Here is a 14,679-nt window from a genome sequence, read left to right on the forward strand (position 1 = left end):
TGGCTTTATACATCGCAATGTTTTCTTTCATCATAATGTAGTGTATGTTTCATACATTTAATTGGGTAAATAAATATTTTAGTGAAAAATTATAATATTAATCTTCTATTATGTCCTAATAAGATGCTTTATGGGAGACATTGCCGGTGATAACTCAGGTAGATCAGTTTCATTGAAGGGACAATAGAGAAAAGCCAGTCGAGATTTGGAGGAGACATTTAAGTATGAGCTGATTTAATGATTTATAGAGTCAGCAGAGCTACACAAAGTGACACTACAGCCACCCAAAAGGCCACACTCCTCTGTGCAGCTGGAGTCCTGTCTTACATTGTGTTGTACTACTAACTGACTGACAGGATGCACCTTTATTTTCATTGTCTGTCAACATTACCATTGCCACAAACAAACAAACAAATAAACATGTACATATATGTAAAAAAATGTCAATGAAGTGTATAGCTGTGATGGGCTGGCCCCCCGTCCTGGGTTGTTTCCCGCCTCGTGCCCATTGCTTCCGGGATAGGCTCCGGACCCCCCGCGACCCAGGAGGATAAACGTGTTGGAGAATGGATGGATGGATGGATGGATGTGTTACAAGTGTGGTAGAAATATGGAAGGTGCATAATTGAGTGTGCCTGTAACAATACCTTGATGATCCCCAGACATGGAGACCGAGAGAATCGAGCAAACGAATGACAGTCAGAACAAAGGAGTGCCCAAAGTATTCCTTTGTCATGGATCTGCTGCAGCTGAAGATGTTCGTTCTTACTGATACATCCTACAGTCACAGCAGAGAAACTTTGATGGTGGCGTAGCTTGTACCTGAAGTCTGTGGTGTAGAAAGTGAACTGGAATGGTGACAGCCCTGTCCCTTGGGGCATTCCTGCTTGGCTCAGCACCGCATCAGCTGCACAGTTACTAATGCAGACAAACTGTGGCTTGTTGGTGATGTAATCTGTGATTCTGGCAACTATGACCTACACAACCAATATCACCTTGAGCGTCTCCTCCAGCAAGGAAGACTAGACGGTGAAAAATGCACCAGTGAGGTTGTGCTCAATTCGTCCGTGCCGTGTAGGTTCTGTGATGCAGGTATAAGATAGCATCTTCCACATGTATGTGTGCCTGATATTTAAAACCAGAGAAATTAAGTCCTTCATGAGTGATCTGAGATGCTAGAAGACCAGCCTTTGAAGTATTTTTATTATGTGGGATATCAATGCTACTGGTCTGTAGTCCTTAGGGACATCGAAGGATTATTTCTTGGGCTTAGGGTCTAGGCATGAAATTTAGTAAAGAAGCCTTTAGGAGAAACTTTCACAGTTGTTGGGACGGTTCGATTATATTTGTTGCTGATGCACTCCCAGCTTGAACATATAAGCTTGATACCATCAGGACCTGCTGCATTGTCCCTAACTGTTTTAGGTTTCTTATATCCTGAGTGGTATAGATGGAAATGCATGCCGATATTGATGGTGGAGGGTTAAGGTGGACTCTTCACAGAGAACAGTTGGCAGAGTCAGGTATGACTTTCTGAGGCCTATTCTTAAATTGTTCATAGTAAACACAAACCTTAGCCACTGTATACTAGTACGTGTATATTATATTCACATTGTCCCCTCATAAAATCTTTTTACATTTACATAAATGCTGTTCACATTTTTAGGTGGGATGAATGGCATATAATATTGTAGGGCAATATAACCATAGCAAGAATCAGTCATGTACCATTTAATTAAACGGAATATATGCATTTAAAAATAGTAATTAAAAATGCTTATCAGCATGTATGTCCAATCTGCAAATATATATATTTTTTTACTATGAGTGGCTTTACTGTATTGTATTAATGATAAATGATACAAAATGCCAAATAGATCTTAAACACAGTAAAAACCAAACAGAGCTTTCTAAATTTGTAGGTGAGAATGTGTACTGGCAAACGCTGGTGTCTGAGTAGATGTTAGTAGAGAAGGCTTGTGAAGGCAAGGAACTGGAGCAGCAGGGTAGCTGCACATTCAGACAGCCCGGCAGCTGTGTACTGCAGCATGACGTCATACTTTGTGTGTCCTACTCACACAGTGAGCACAAAGTCAGGTCAGACGCAGTGCTGAATCAGGGCATCCTTAAGGCTGTGCGTTCACACGCTTTGGGAGGCGTCACATCCCTGCACAGCTCACAGGCATGCTCTTCTGGCACATTTTAAAGGCAACATTTGAGCTGGTATTATAAAGCAATTTTCCTGGAAACGGGATTTAAGACAAAATTCGAAGATGATCTTTTGATTGATCAGCTGCCAGAATCCAAAAAAAGAATAAGGACAGGATACATGTATGAAAGTGACTGTATACAGTCGTCTTATGTCATTCACGCTTGTTCCAAACCTCAAGGTCTGTGAGATCAGTATTTTTCTGTCTTTTTTTCCTAAGCGCATCTTAATGTTCGTTTTTCGCCTGCTTTATAGGGCCTTATGCAAAATCGCTTACAAAGCTTAGATTTCTATGGTTTTCAGCATTTACAGCTCACTCTACCACCCATCTTACTACTTACATCTTACAAGTACTAAAGTAATTATTCTATAAAAATTTCATGATAAAAATTTCAATTGAATATTTTGATTGCAAGTTGAGTCCTATTTACAATAGTTTCTTATTTGAAGGTCCAGTTTATCTGTACCATAACTCTACCATTAGATTAGAGACATGGATTTGAGTGTGACTGGAATCCCCGTGAGCTGAGCATTCTTACTTTGAGCCAGTGCCACAGTACTGCCTCTCTGTGAGCTGCATGAATTGATTTCTCCTGTGTGCATGAGTAGCACGTATCATCAATGGTTCCAGATCTTCGCCCTTGTAGAGTTTATTTCACTTTTAATTTAAGCGGCATATATATGTCTAGCATTTTTATGTTGTAAATTTGTGAATTTACTAATCATTATTATCATTTCCGTATACAACGTGAAATAAGTGTGTTTATTGGATGGCCAGTGCTGTTGTCAGTGCTTATATTTCAGCTCTGCCTTAACAGGGTGTTGAAACCAGATGTGTGTGAAGTGTAAACCCCATTGCAATGTGAATTAGCAAGATTTTCACGCCCTCTAGAGGAGTCGAAAGTACAATCATACCTAATATCTACTGAACAGAATTAGGAAAATGCATGCTCAGTGAGCCTTTGGCATGTTACTAAATATCCATGTTTTTTGTGCACACAGTTTACTGAATAAAGCAGTAAAAAGTTTCATGTGAAATAATTGGTTTGACAAATACTTTGACATAGAGCATGTTCATACTGCCATACTAAGAAATGGTGCTGCTTTTAAAACTGGCTAATCCTTTATCTAGATAAAAATAGTATTTATAATATCAAATTGTTAACAGAGGAAATACCAGCACAGTGTCCCCATCTCAAACTTGATATCCTATTTTGAGGCGGGGTGGGCGGGGGGGGGGGGGGGGGCGGTTGTGGGGGAAAATCTATGTTTAAAAAAAAAACTAACAGGGCCAACGCACGCACAAATGCCATGACTGCTTCTCTGTCCCCGTCTTGAGTGCAACAATTAAGCGAAAGAAGCAAATGCAGTTCCCTTCCGCTTTTGTTTGTTTTGCTTTCTTATCGGGGCTTTCTTGCGATTTTGCAGTTTTGAAGTTCTGGATGACTTGTCGTGTATTATTTGTCTCCTGGACTTTGAAGGCACGAGGCCTAATGCACGTAAGGCCACAGTGGAATCCTCTCTAATGAGTAAAAGCTGTTGGCAGGCGTGTAGTGGGCATAACGTGCTTCTGTGTCTCCGAGATCCCCTTAGAAGGAAATATTTCTTGGAAGTGGGAGGAATTTTGAAGGCTATTATTTTGTTGTGCTTGTGTTTAATTTGCATTAAGGTTTGGACCTAGCGGTGAAATCTGATCAGCCTTTCCTCCACTATTTATTTTTATTTCCCCCTTTCGATTGTTTCATGTTGTCGTTGTTTTGTATATTGATGTCCGCCTCTTTTCAGGACACCAACAGCCACAGCATGACACTTGGCTTCTTATTCCCATGCATTAAATATTCCCGAACCATTCCACAAGGCAGCACTTATGAGACTGTACCGTGCTGTCCTCCGTACTGGAAGGTAGATGACACAGTTCCCTTTATTTTCCCTGCGTGACCATCTGCACGGTGAACCTCAAACACCCTGATGTTTGTGGAAACTTCGCATTGGCTTTTGTTTAATTTGCGTTTAACGTCACAGCACCCACTGACATGGACCCACGTTTGTAATTTACTGCAGGAAAAAAATTGCTGTTTTTTTTATTTATTTTTTATTTAACTAATTATCTCGTCATGGAAAAATAAATCATTAAATAATACAAAGATACGATATACAAAACACAGCACAGCAATTTTAAAGCAAGAATTTGTCTCTTGCAGTAAATTGCGAACGTAGGAAATACAGTACCTGTTTGGAGGAGGCTGAAGTCCCATCTTAAATTAGGGGAGCTTAATTGATGTTTGCACTGTAAAAATGACAATGACTGGGATATTGTGGGATATTGGGAGACAATGTACTGTAATGCTCTGCTGCCTGTGTGAGCAGTGCTGTAGACAAACTGACATAGCTTCTAGTACCAGTAACTTGGCATTCCTTTCTTACATTCCTTATTCTTGTATAGCATTCTAAGGGCAGATTAAAGAACAAGTTACTCCTTTTGATTGACTTACTTTGATATAACTTAAGTCCTTTATAAACGTAGCCAAACACCATTATTTGCATGAGTATGACGTTGTTGTTGTGGTTATTCAGCTATCAGTTTATTCTTTTCTTCTTTTACCTTTGATAATAAGCCAGGCTTAAGAAAACTCTGTATACTCTGTATAGATGTAACTCCCAAACTTTTGTAAGAGTGCACACCTGCGATTTGCTTTCAAATATATTTTTGTTTCAAATGCAGTTTTATGATTAATTGGCATCAAACCATCCTGACACTTTTGTTTGGATATGAAGGTATTGGGATACATGAGTACTAGTTGAGAATATCACCACCATCCTGTTCTTGTAATGTCAACAAGTTAGCAGTTCTGAGCGATTCCTCAGAATCAGCAGAAATTGGGGTTTCATAACTTTATTTTTTATTGTATGATGTTTTCGAACACGTAGATTTCCTCATGTAGTCCAGGAGTGATGAACTGCTATCCTGTCCTGGAGTTACTCTTACCTTTTGATCATAGCTGCTTTCCTAACTCCTAACCCCCCCCCCCTCCCCCCCCCCCCCCATGACCTCTCCGGGATAAGTGGTTGGAGAATGGATGGAAAGGGCACTCAAATCCAATCCCCTGACATTGAAAATCGAAAATGTAATTAATATGGCTCATTATATCATAATCTGACTACAGTCAATTGAAGACAATTTAGTTGATGTATGTGACACTGATAACACAATTTTCATGTTTGGAAATCAATTTTATGAATGAGCTATGATGAAACAATACAATCAAAAGAAGATATTCCCTGTTGCTTTAAAAGAGGATGATTAATCATGATTATTAGTGCAGTAGGACGTGATTTCCATCAAGTTAAATGGCTTGGATGAAACAGTCCCGACTGACGGGCTTTGTTTGGCATTCAGTAACTTCTTCATGTAGATTCTATTATGATAGGATGTCTGCTTGCAATACAGCAATCTGCTATTTGGAATTAAGAAGGTGAATAAATACTGAATTGCCCAGCCTTGCTGTGCCTGCATGGCTCCATGGTCACCTATCTGATTGCCCTCAAACTCTACAAAAGACCCTGTGTGAGCGCTGGCCCAGCCATACTGGGGTTAAGGAAAGACTGTTCTTCTTCAGTGTCCTGCTTGTGGTATGAAAGCAAACCTATGATGCTGCATTTAATGAGGAAAGAATTTTTATTATTCAGCTCTTTCTCTGTTTGATTGCTTATGAGGCAGTTAAGGGTAAGTCAGGGCAAAGATATGTACTCTAATGCCAGGGCACTAGCTCCTTCAAGGCTATAACTTCATTTTTCCCATGGGGGCAACTTCTCCTCACATTCCCCGCAAATTTTCCATGGCACTAGAAGCATGGCAGAACTACTGAACTACTCAACTATTTCACTTTCAGAAAGTCCTTCATGAGGTCTCCTCCTTACTTCCGAAGGGAATCGACACAGATGTTTCAGTGTCAGTGTCTAATGTTTATGTACTTTCAAATTGATATCTAACATAATGTCATGACAGGAGATGCATTCATGAAATCATGTTATTTTGCCTTCAGTTTAATCTCCAGTTGTGAGAATCAGGGAAATTGATTTACGTCTTGAGTCGTTTGAGACGCAGCTTGCTGTCAGAAAGTATCCAAAGACATTTTTGCTGTGACCATAAAAGTGCAATATCACCGTTTTCCCTGTGGTGCCATATCGCACTTGTATTGTGGTAAAATACCAGGTAAACACTAAAGGGAAATAAAAATACATATTTTTATTGTTTTTTTTATGTTGAAAATGTTTTAAAAATATTTGTTATTTCTAATGTTATGTTATGCTATTAATTTGTCCTGTTCCAGTAACTACTTTGTTTTGGAGAGAACTAGCTCTTTCTCATTCCGGGGAAAGAGGCATGTTTGGTAACCCTACTGAAGACCTGGAGGTTGCTTTACCCAGTGCAAATTTCTCCTCAAGGCCAGCGTTGATGCTCGTAAAAGTGTTTTTTCTGGCAGAAAGAGAAACAGGAGAGGGGAAAAAAAGTTCCTATGCAAGCACAACAGTTTGTGAAGTGTTGGTTGTAATGAGAGGCAGGATGCTGGAGAGCACGTCTTTAGCCAGGGATTATGGGTAAGATGAATGGGATAGGTTTACAGTTGGGAAAAGCCCCCACAGCGGCTGGGGACACAGGGTGAGGAGAGCCAGCGTGTTTCACGGGGCAGCGAGAGGGCATCCCCCACCTGTGCCCCTTTTCCCTACATAGGTGCTGGGAACAAAGGTCCCCTTGTGCACCGTTTTCCTCATCGCTTCAAGCTAGAACTCTGTCGTGTTGCCATGTAGATGACTAACAATGGTCTGTTTGGGTTTCTCTGTAGGAGCGGGCCCGTGTGCACGTGGGGGAACCCTGGCAGGAAAACAGTCTCCACGTGTTCTTTTCTATTAAAGTGTTATTATTGACAACCACAGGTTTCATAGTAAACATTAGAGAGTGGGGCCCCACACTGGAAAGTTTTGTGTGTCTATGTGTGTGCGTGTGTTTCAGCCATGTTTTTGCAAGGTTTTATGGAAGGACAAATTTCAATAAAACTGGCACTTAAACAGTTGTGTTGTTGTTGATCCAAGAGAGGATCTGGAGATGAATGTTAAATTGTTACTTTCGCAGTTGGACCAGAACCTTTTTAGAGTTATTTTGGAGCTATTTTCCAACCAGCTGCCGTGGTACTGTAATGAAATAGATGTAAATATCACTGTCCCATGCACAGTCCAAGTACCTTAACTGAATGCTTGTTTTTTTTCTTGTTTCTATATATACACACACACAGACCTGTACTCATATCTTTATGGGGACACTCCATTCATTTATATGGGTATAACCCTAATCCCCACTACAGTATGACAACCCTAACCCCTACCCACCCTAACCATAACCATAAGTAACCAAACCCCAGGAATGGCTCCAGGAATGGCTCCATAAAACCAAATTACCTATTTCTCTAACTATATACACTCACAGGACACTTTCTTAGGTACACCTTGCTCAGGACTTTGGACCATGTCCACGTGATACTGTCACACAGTTGCTTCATATTTATCGACTGAACTTTCATTATGCAAATAATCTATTTGCATTGATGTACAGTTTTATTGTACGATTATATTACAGTTTTTTACTGTACGTTTGTATAGTTATGCTACATTTACTCCTCCTGTGCTGTCCTTGGCTGCTGTAACATTGCAAATATCCCAGCTGTGGGATTAATAACAGTTTGTCTTATCCTTATTCTGCTGGAAGTAGCCATTAGATGCTGGGTACACTGTGGTCATAAAGGAACAGACATAATCAGCAACAATAGTAAGGGTAGGCTGTAGCATTCAAAATGATGGTCATTTGGTACTAAGGGGCCAGAAGTATGGGTGGTTAGTGTTTACGCCAAATTCTGACCCTACCATCTGAATGTTTCAGCAGAAATTGACTCATCTGACCATGCATCTGGAGACCATTGGTTGCCTCTACCAGCCAAAGGCGAATCTAGCTGGGAGGGTGATGTACTTCGAAGATGTAAAGCTTACCATTTACCCTACGTCTTCTGCAGGTTATTCCATTTCCGATGTCCTGCGACATCCGAGAAGATTGTGCCTGCCGGGACCCCAACGCCCAGGAGCATAGCAAGGGGGGCCTTCCACATTCCCTGGGCTGAGTCCAGCGATCCCCTGAGTGGCCCTCTCATCAGGGGGCGTGCCTGGGGGAGCCATACATTCCTTGCTACATGCTGCTTACAGGAGTACCTCTCCATTCATATTGCACCCCTACATGTCTGCCGACCTGCCTTCTCACCAGGAAGAAAATAAAAAGACTGAAGTGGGTATGAAACCATTTACACCAAAATAAAATCACAATGGAATGAAAGAACAAATGAACAGACAGACATAAAAGAACCCAACGACACGTGAGAAAATATAGTTTTACACAAAGAAAGAAAACCTGAAAACAAATCATGTCACTGTCTAGTTTTGTGCCGGTTTACCATTTTGTCCTTTATTGTCTTGATTTTCCTAAGATAAGAAAAAACTGAAATTGCTCATCAGAGACCGATAACAAATCCAAATGGAAATGTCTTTGGTTTAATATTTACATACATACATGCATATATGTGTGTGTGTGTATATAAATACAGTAACAAAATATAAGAAAAAAAACATCTGAAATAACATACCAAAAAAAAACCTTATTGACAGTAACCTGTGACCATTTATAAGCCCTTATGATTATCATTTTTATCTATTTGTGTGCTCATAATGGTTGATCTGCAAGTGACAAAAGAATAGAAAACAGAGAGGGGAGAGTCCTCAGATTGGACCTTTCAAAAGTAATTCATAATGTTTATTTATATGTGTCACAGGTTGTAAGTGATGAGTACAGAGCTGAGATTTGATTTGAGGAAGAAAGCGTTTTATTTGTTAATTAAAAGGAAAAATACATTATAGAAAATAGTGCCAATATTGTCAAATTACAATACAGACTGTTGTGAAATTCATAGGAGAAGAAGATGATTATGGGGGGAAAGTGAGGAAGATCAGTTGCATTAGTACAGCTGTTGCTGCTGCTAATTTTGCTGCTATTTGCCATATGGCCAAACATCCTGATTCTGCAGACCATTCATGTGAGACCGTGATGCTCAATAGTGTATTATTCGCTTAAAAGCTTACCTCCAACCAGGATACATAAATGTACGTGCGTGCGTGTGTGTATGAAAATGCTATAAGTTCACACAGAGTAAATGCCTTCAAACATATATAAATATACATATATAATAGGTTTGTGAGGACGTATCCATATGTGTCACTGCATGGGTTCACACTCACAGATGCACACCTGATAAGTAGCTGGTAGTGGATTTTATAAACTTGACATGCCAAAATAATTTCTGTCCTTCACATACAGAATGCCCTCAAAACACATATGCCAAATATAAAAAACTGTAAAACCTCTGATATTGGTAGGGCCATTTTTTAATTACTTAGAAAAAATAACGGGGGAGATATTGGTGGATGTATGATTGTATATCAGTATGCAACTATGAAACATGTGCACACTTGAAAAATTGGCTTCACAAACTTGTCTCTGTATGGTATTCATGTTGTATCTTATTAAGGACTTATGAACCTTAAGAATCAAGCAACATTTCTACGGCCCTATTCATAACATATATAACAATGATACAATGAACAATGCTATTTCCGTCATTATTTCTCATTTTTTTCCTGCCGTGTTCACCTGTTTATGTATTTCATTGTGACATTAAGAATGTAATTTAGGACAATAATCTCCTCAGTGTCAATGAGGTAACATGAATCATTGATTCAGGCGTTGTGGCAATCATCTTTTTGACTGCATATTTTAGTAGCAAACCAAATAGAGATGATCATTTACTTGTCTCCAGTCAAGCGTGAAAGCTAGTGAAGTGATTTTTATGTCCAGGTGAAGTGGCAGAAGGGCTGGATTCTTTGTGATGGTCTTTGTGACTATGGCTAAGAATCTGACCAAGACTGTATCAGTAGGTCCCGGATAATGATTGTGCTGTTCAGATTTATTCCCAAATTCAATTTTTCATCTGCCTATTCTTGGTGTTGTTAGGTCTATTTTTAAGCTGGAAATGAGGGGCACATGGACCAAAACTATTTAATATTTTTGGAGGGAAATTCTTGACTTTATTTCAAAACACTGAGCTAAAGAGAACAGACCTTTATCTCTCTTTCGCATTCACTTTCTAAAAATCACAGAAACATGAACACACAAAGATGCAAAATCCCTTTTAAAGACCCTAGCCTAATGTCAGCAGTTTCCCCGCTCCCCTACCACTACAGCCCCCTAAAAGATATACATCCCATCAAGAATGGTTTTTAGGTGGGATGTTCCACAGTCTCTTGTGTAGTTAAGTTACTCTTTTTTGAGGGACCATCGTAAGCATGTTCGTGCTGTTCTTCCTCCTGCCGCTTCTCTAACCTGGTTTTAACTGTGGCTTCTTCTAGGTCATTACCTGTGTTGTTTGGAACAGTCTCTGTCATGCTGTAACACACTCACACTGCAGCTGTACTCTTGACACGTTTCTCTGGATTGAGAGGTTTACCAAAAGTTATGTGTCTATTACTCGCCATTATGTTGGAGAAATTGGCAGGAGTTTTCTGTAGATTTTGTAATGTTGGTTTTGTGAATAGCATTAGGTCTGGAAGGAATGACTATATGAAATGTGTAGTATATTTTATTTTTCTTGTTATTGCCGTTTTTGTTTTTGCAAGATGTACTCATACTTAATCAGTATTTCTGTTATTGACCTCAGTTACTGCACTTGTTTTTTGTACAGTCATTTTAAAGTCTACTTTTAAAAAAAAGCTGCTAAAATCAAACAGGTTTATTTTTTTCTTTTTTTTTTTTAAAGTGTAGTATATTTTATTTTTACTCTGTTATTATAAAATGTTAACCATTCATTTATTATTGTTGTCAATGTGGATTTATCACTTATCTTTTCACACACATTTAGAAATTTGCGTCGCTTAAAACATTCAGATAGTCTTAAGTCGAGAAACCGTACTGAGTAAAGTGCAGCTACCGAACCAAGGACAATCAGAGTAAGATCTCATGGAAATGAAAGCCAGCTTACTGTAGCCTCACGGCTTGCTTACAGCATAGCTTTTCCAAGACCAAGTGGTAAAATGTGCAGGGGACAACAAAAGACCTAGGAGCAGGTTGTACAGTAGGTTATAAAGATAATGACAGTTAAGTACAATTAGTTTTTTTTCAATACGTAGGTCAGGTAAAACAAATGTATTGTTCTGTGATAATTAATCCACATGTGCTTTTTGAAGATACTGTCAAATTGTATGTAACTGTATGCAAAATACTGCTGCTTTAAACATATTACCAATAGGCAGGGAGTGTACAACATATAATTGCGATACAATACCAGTTCATATGATTATTAATGAATAGATATGTAGAAATATATGAAAATGAAATAAACCCTCACTTCTCAATGCTTAGAGGACTCCTGGAAAACAGCCACACAACCAATCTGTTTCCTCTCATCAGCCCAGCATCAATATACACATGATCTCCCTCCAATGAGCTGATCAAATGTTAGTACTGGACCAAGCTGCTTACCTGTCATCCCCCTGTATCTATTTTTTGCAACATTCTCATTGATAATCTGTTTCTTTGCTGTCAGCAAAACTACAATTCAAAACTGTGAGCAATTTCTTTTGTCTGACCATGATTGCCCTTGTGAAACACACAACTAAACTGTATTTTTTCTTTTTTTTTATACTACCTTTCTCAAGCCATGAAAACGCAAATTAAATAAATGGAATTTCTGGGAAGAAATGTTAATGAAAAGGGAAAAAGAATGATTGACAGTCTACTGTAAGCACCACAAAACTTTTTTGCTTTACCTCATGCCTGTAATGTTTGCTGCTTCTGTTTTTAGCTATTTTAGTAATTTAAGTCTCATAGCAATATATAATGGTGTAAATAGAATTATTTATTGAGAATGTCATCTTTTTAATTTATATTCACACAGTGTTCATCTAAGTTATTTTTTACTTTTTGCCATTGTAATATTATTTGATGTGAGGTCAATTTTTTTTCTGTCATCTGTTTTTTTTTCTTTCCTTGTTCCCATAAACTACAGGTCTAACCTTACTGCGATACACAATTAAACGAAAGAAAACACACTATAATCCAGAAAATGTTTCTCCATGGCTTTTTTAAAATTCTCTTTTAAAAGTCTCTTCCTCTTTAATTACTTTCAGATACACACTAAATGTTACTGCGTATTCGAGGGGTCCTCAAAGTCTTGTTTAGAACAAGGATGTAGGGTTTTGACAGATTTAAATAAGATTTTTTATTTTTTTTGAGAGGGCTATGGATTATTGCTGTAAATTATGTAATAGATAAAGCATATTGATCCAGAATCTGGCTAATCAGGTGTAGTGAGGAAGTCCAGCTGTATGTTCAGATGTAGCATAAGGAACAAAAGACTAACGGAAAATACCAATGTGCTACCTGCTTTTTCGTGTAATTCGGTTTTTGGGATTTGGGTTGAGTCGTCCATTGAGAATTTGTTACATGAGAATTGGTTTACTGGGAAACAATCTCGTAATTCTTGTATTTGTCTTAATGTGTTATTTCATTCCACACCAAATATGCAAAGTACTGTTGAAGTACATGTATTATATAATTAAAAAAATATATGTCTGAAAGAGCAGGCTTTAGACAAGGTCAAAGACTTCATTCATTGTTTTGATGTTACACTTTACTGTAATGTTTGCAAGTCTTATGGCATGTGTTCCTCAAAGATCATATTTTACTAAAATAAAGTATTTACTTAAGTTTAGTACATATTTTAACATAATTGCATAATTAATAAAGCTCCTTTGGACTTTTGGAATTCTCTATATTGGTATCAGGGCATTCCAGAAATCGTGATGGTAACAGTGGCACCAGCCTTTCCGTTACTTAACTCCATCTACAAAATGCAATAACCTACAAGGAAGAGATCGTTTCAGCAGCTGTGCTACACCTTGATAATGAGCTCATTCTCCCTCTGTCCCTTTCTCCATATTCCTGTACTCTTTCATATATTAATATTCTAAATAATTGTATTTTCTCCTGAAGTAGGCAGAATTTTTGTTTTGGATATAATGCAGATTATCCCATATAATGACATGTTGGTATTTGGTTTTGGTACATAATAATAATAATAATAATAATAATAATAATAGCAGTTTCATTTGAAGGCATTACAGTAGTTAAGTTCCAAATTGTGGTGGCTTTAGTTTTCAGAACTAAGACAGAATTTTTTTGATTATTTGTATTTTGCGCTCATTTCATTTCAGTTTTAATATCGACTTTTCACTTGTCTGTCCCCATCTTCCATTATCTTGTTCATAATTTAGGTTACATAATTCAGTTGTAGCATGTCCGCATCAGGAAAATGTAAAGCATTTGTTTTTTGCTTATCATACTGAGGGACAAGAATGTGATTGAGAATTTAGAAGTGGCGTATGAAAAGACTTTAGAATTCACATTATATAGCAGGACACACCAAGCATCTGAATGTGAAACTTCTTTTGTTGGTTACCTCGCACATGTTCAGTAGTGAGGTCATTCAGACAGGTCAATTTTCATATTGTACTAATCAGACTTTGGCTGGAATATGAGCTCCTCAGTTTTCAGTTAAGTCAGTGTTTGGGAAGTAGTCCTGAACTGCCATAAAACTGGATAAATACCACTTCACAAGACACAAAAAAAGCTTTTTTTAAAATAATAAATGTTACATAAAGTTTATAGTCCTCCTCTTATTGGTCATATTTCCCCTTTGTATTGTACATTTTCAGTTCATGTTTATTAAAATAATAGGTCATCTCAGTGAATTGCAAAATTTGTTTTTGCTAGCAAATCCAGGAAAATGGAACAAATTGAGGGTTTCTTTGTAGCAACCATTGCTATTAGATGCACAGAGAATATATTTATATTTCCAGAGCAGTTCCTCCTTTCAGTCATGTCATCTTCATTGCGGTAGTCGGCACTCCTGGATCGCTCTGCCTCCCTACTCCCATTTCAGTGAAAACTTTCGTAGGGGCGCTGAGTGTACACAACCGAAAGCCCCCCAATCTCTCCCCCGGAACACAACAGAACTTTCTTCATCGTGTGCCTGCTATGTAACTAGGCAGAGGGTTAGATCTGTACTTTTACACTGTTATGGTATCCATACGCACTGTTAAACCTGGTGGAATCCACTCCTCACAGCCCATACACCTAATGCACTGTTTTGGACACTTACCACAATCATTTTATGTTCAGTTGATTTTTTACAGTTCTAAAATCATCTTATTTTCTCTCTCTCATATATATATATATATATATATATATATATATATATATATATATATATATATATATATATATATATATATATAAATTTTCCTTTTGGTGCTCTGCTTTA

The 14,679-nt window shown here is 38.0% G+C and overlaps 1 protein-coding gene across 1 annotated transcript in view; it reads left to right on the plus strand.

Annotated features, from left to right (window-relative positions):
• The window catches only part of LOC125716031 (pappalysin-1-like), a 110,926-nt gene extending 96,356 nt beyond the window's left edge, over nucleotides 1-14,570 (plus strand). The window contains exon 22 of the mRNA XM_048988255.1: nucleotides 8,272-14,570. Within this exon, the coding sequence (XP_048844212.1) occupies nucleotides 8,272-8,376 (105 nt within the window). The 3' untranslated portion in view covers nucleotides 8,377-14,570. The remainder of the gene's footprint in view (nucleotides 1-8,271) is intronic.
• Nucleotides 14,571-14,679: the final 109 nt, after the last annotated feature.

The sequence above is a fragment of the Brienomyrus brachyistius genome, chromosome 2, assembly GCF_023856365.1.
Source record: "Brienomyrus brachyistius isolate T26 chromosome 2, BBRACH_0.4, whole genome shotgun sequence".
Taxonomy (NCBI): Eukaryota; Metazoa; Chordata; class Actinopteri; order Osteoglossiformes; family Mormyridae; genus Brienomyrus; species Brienomyrus brachyistius.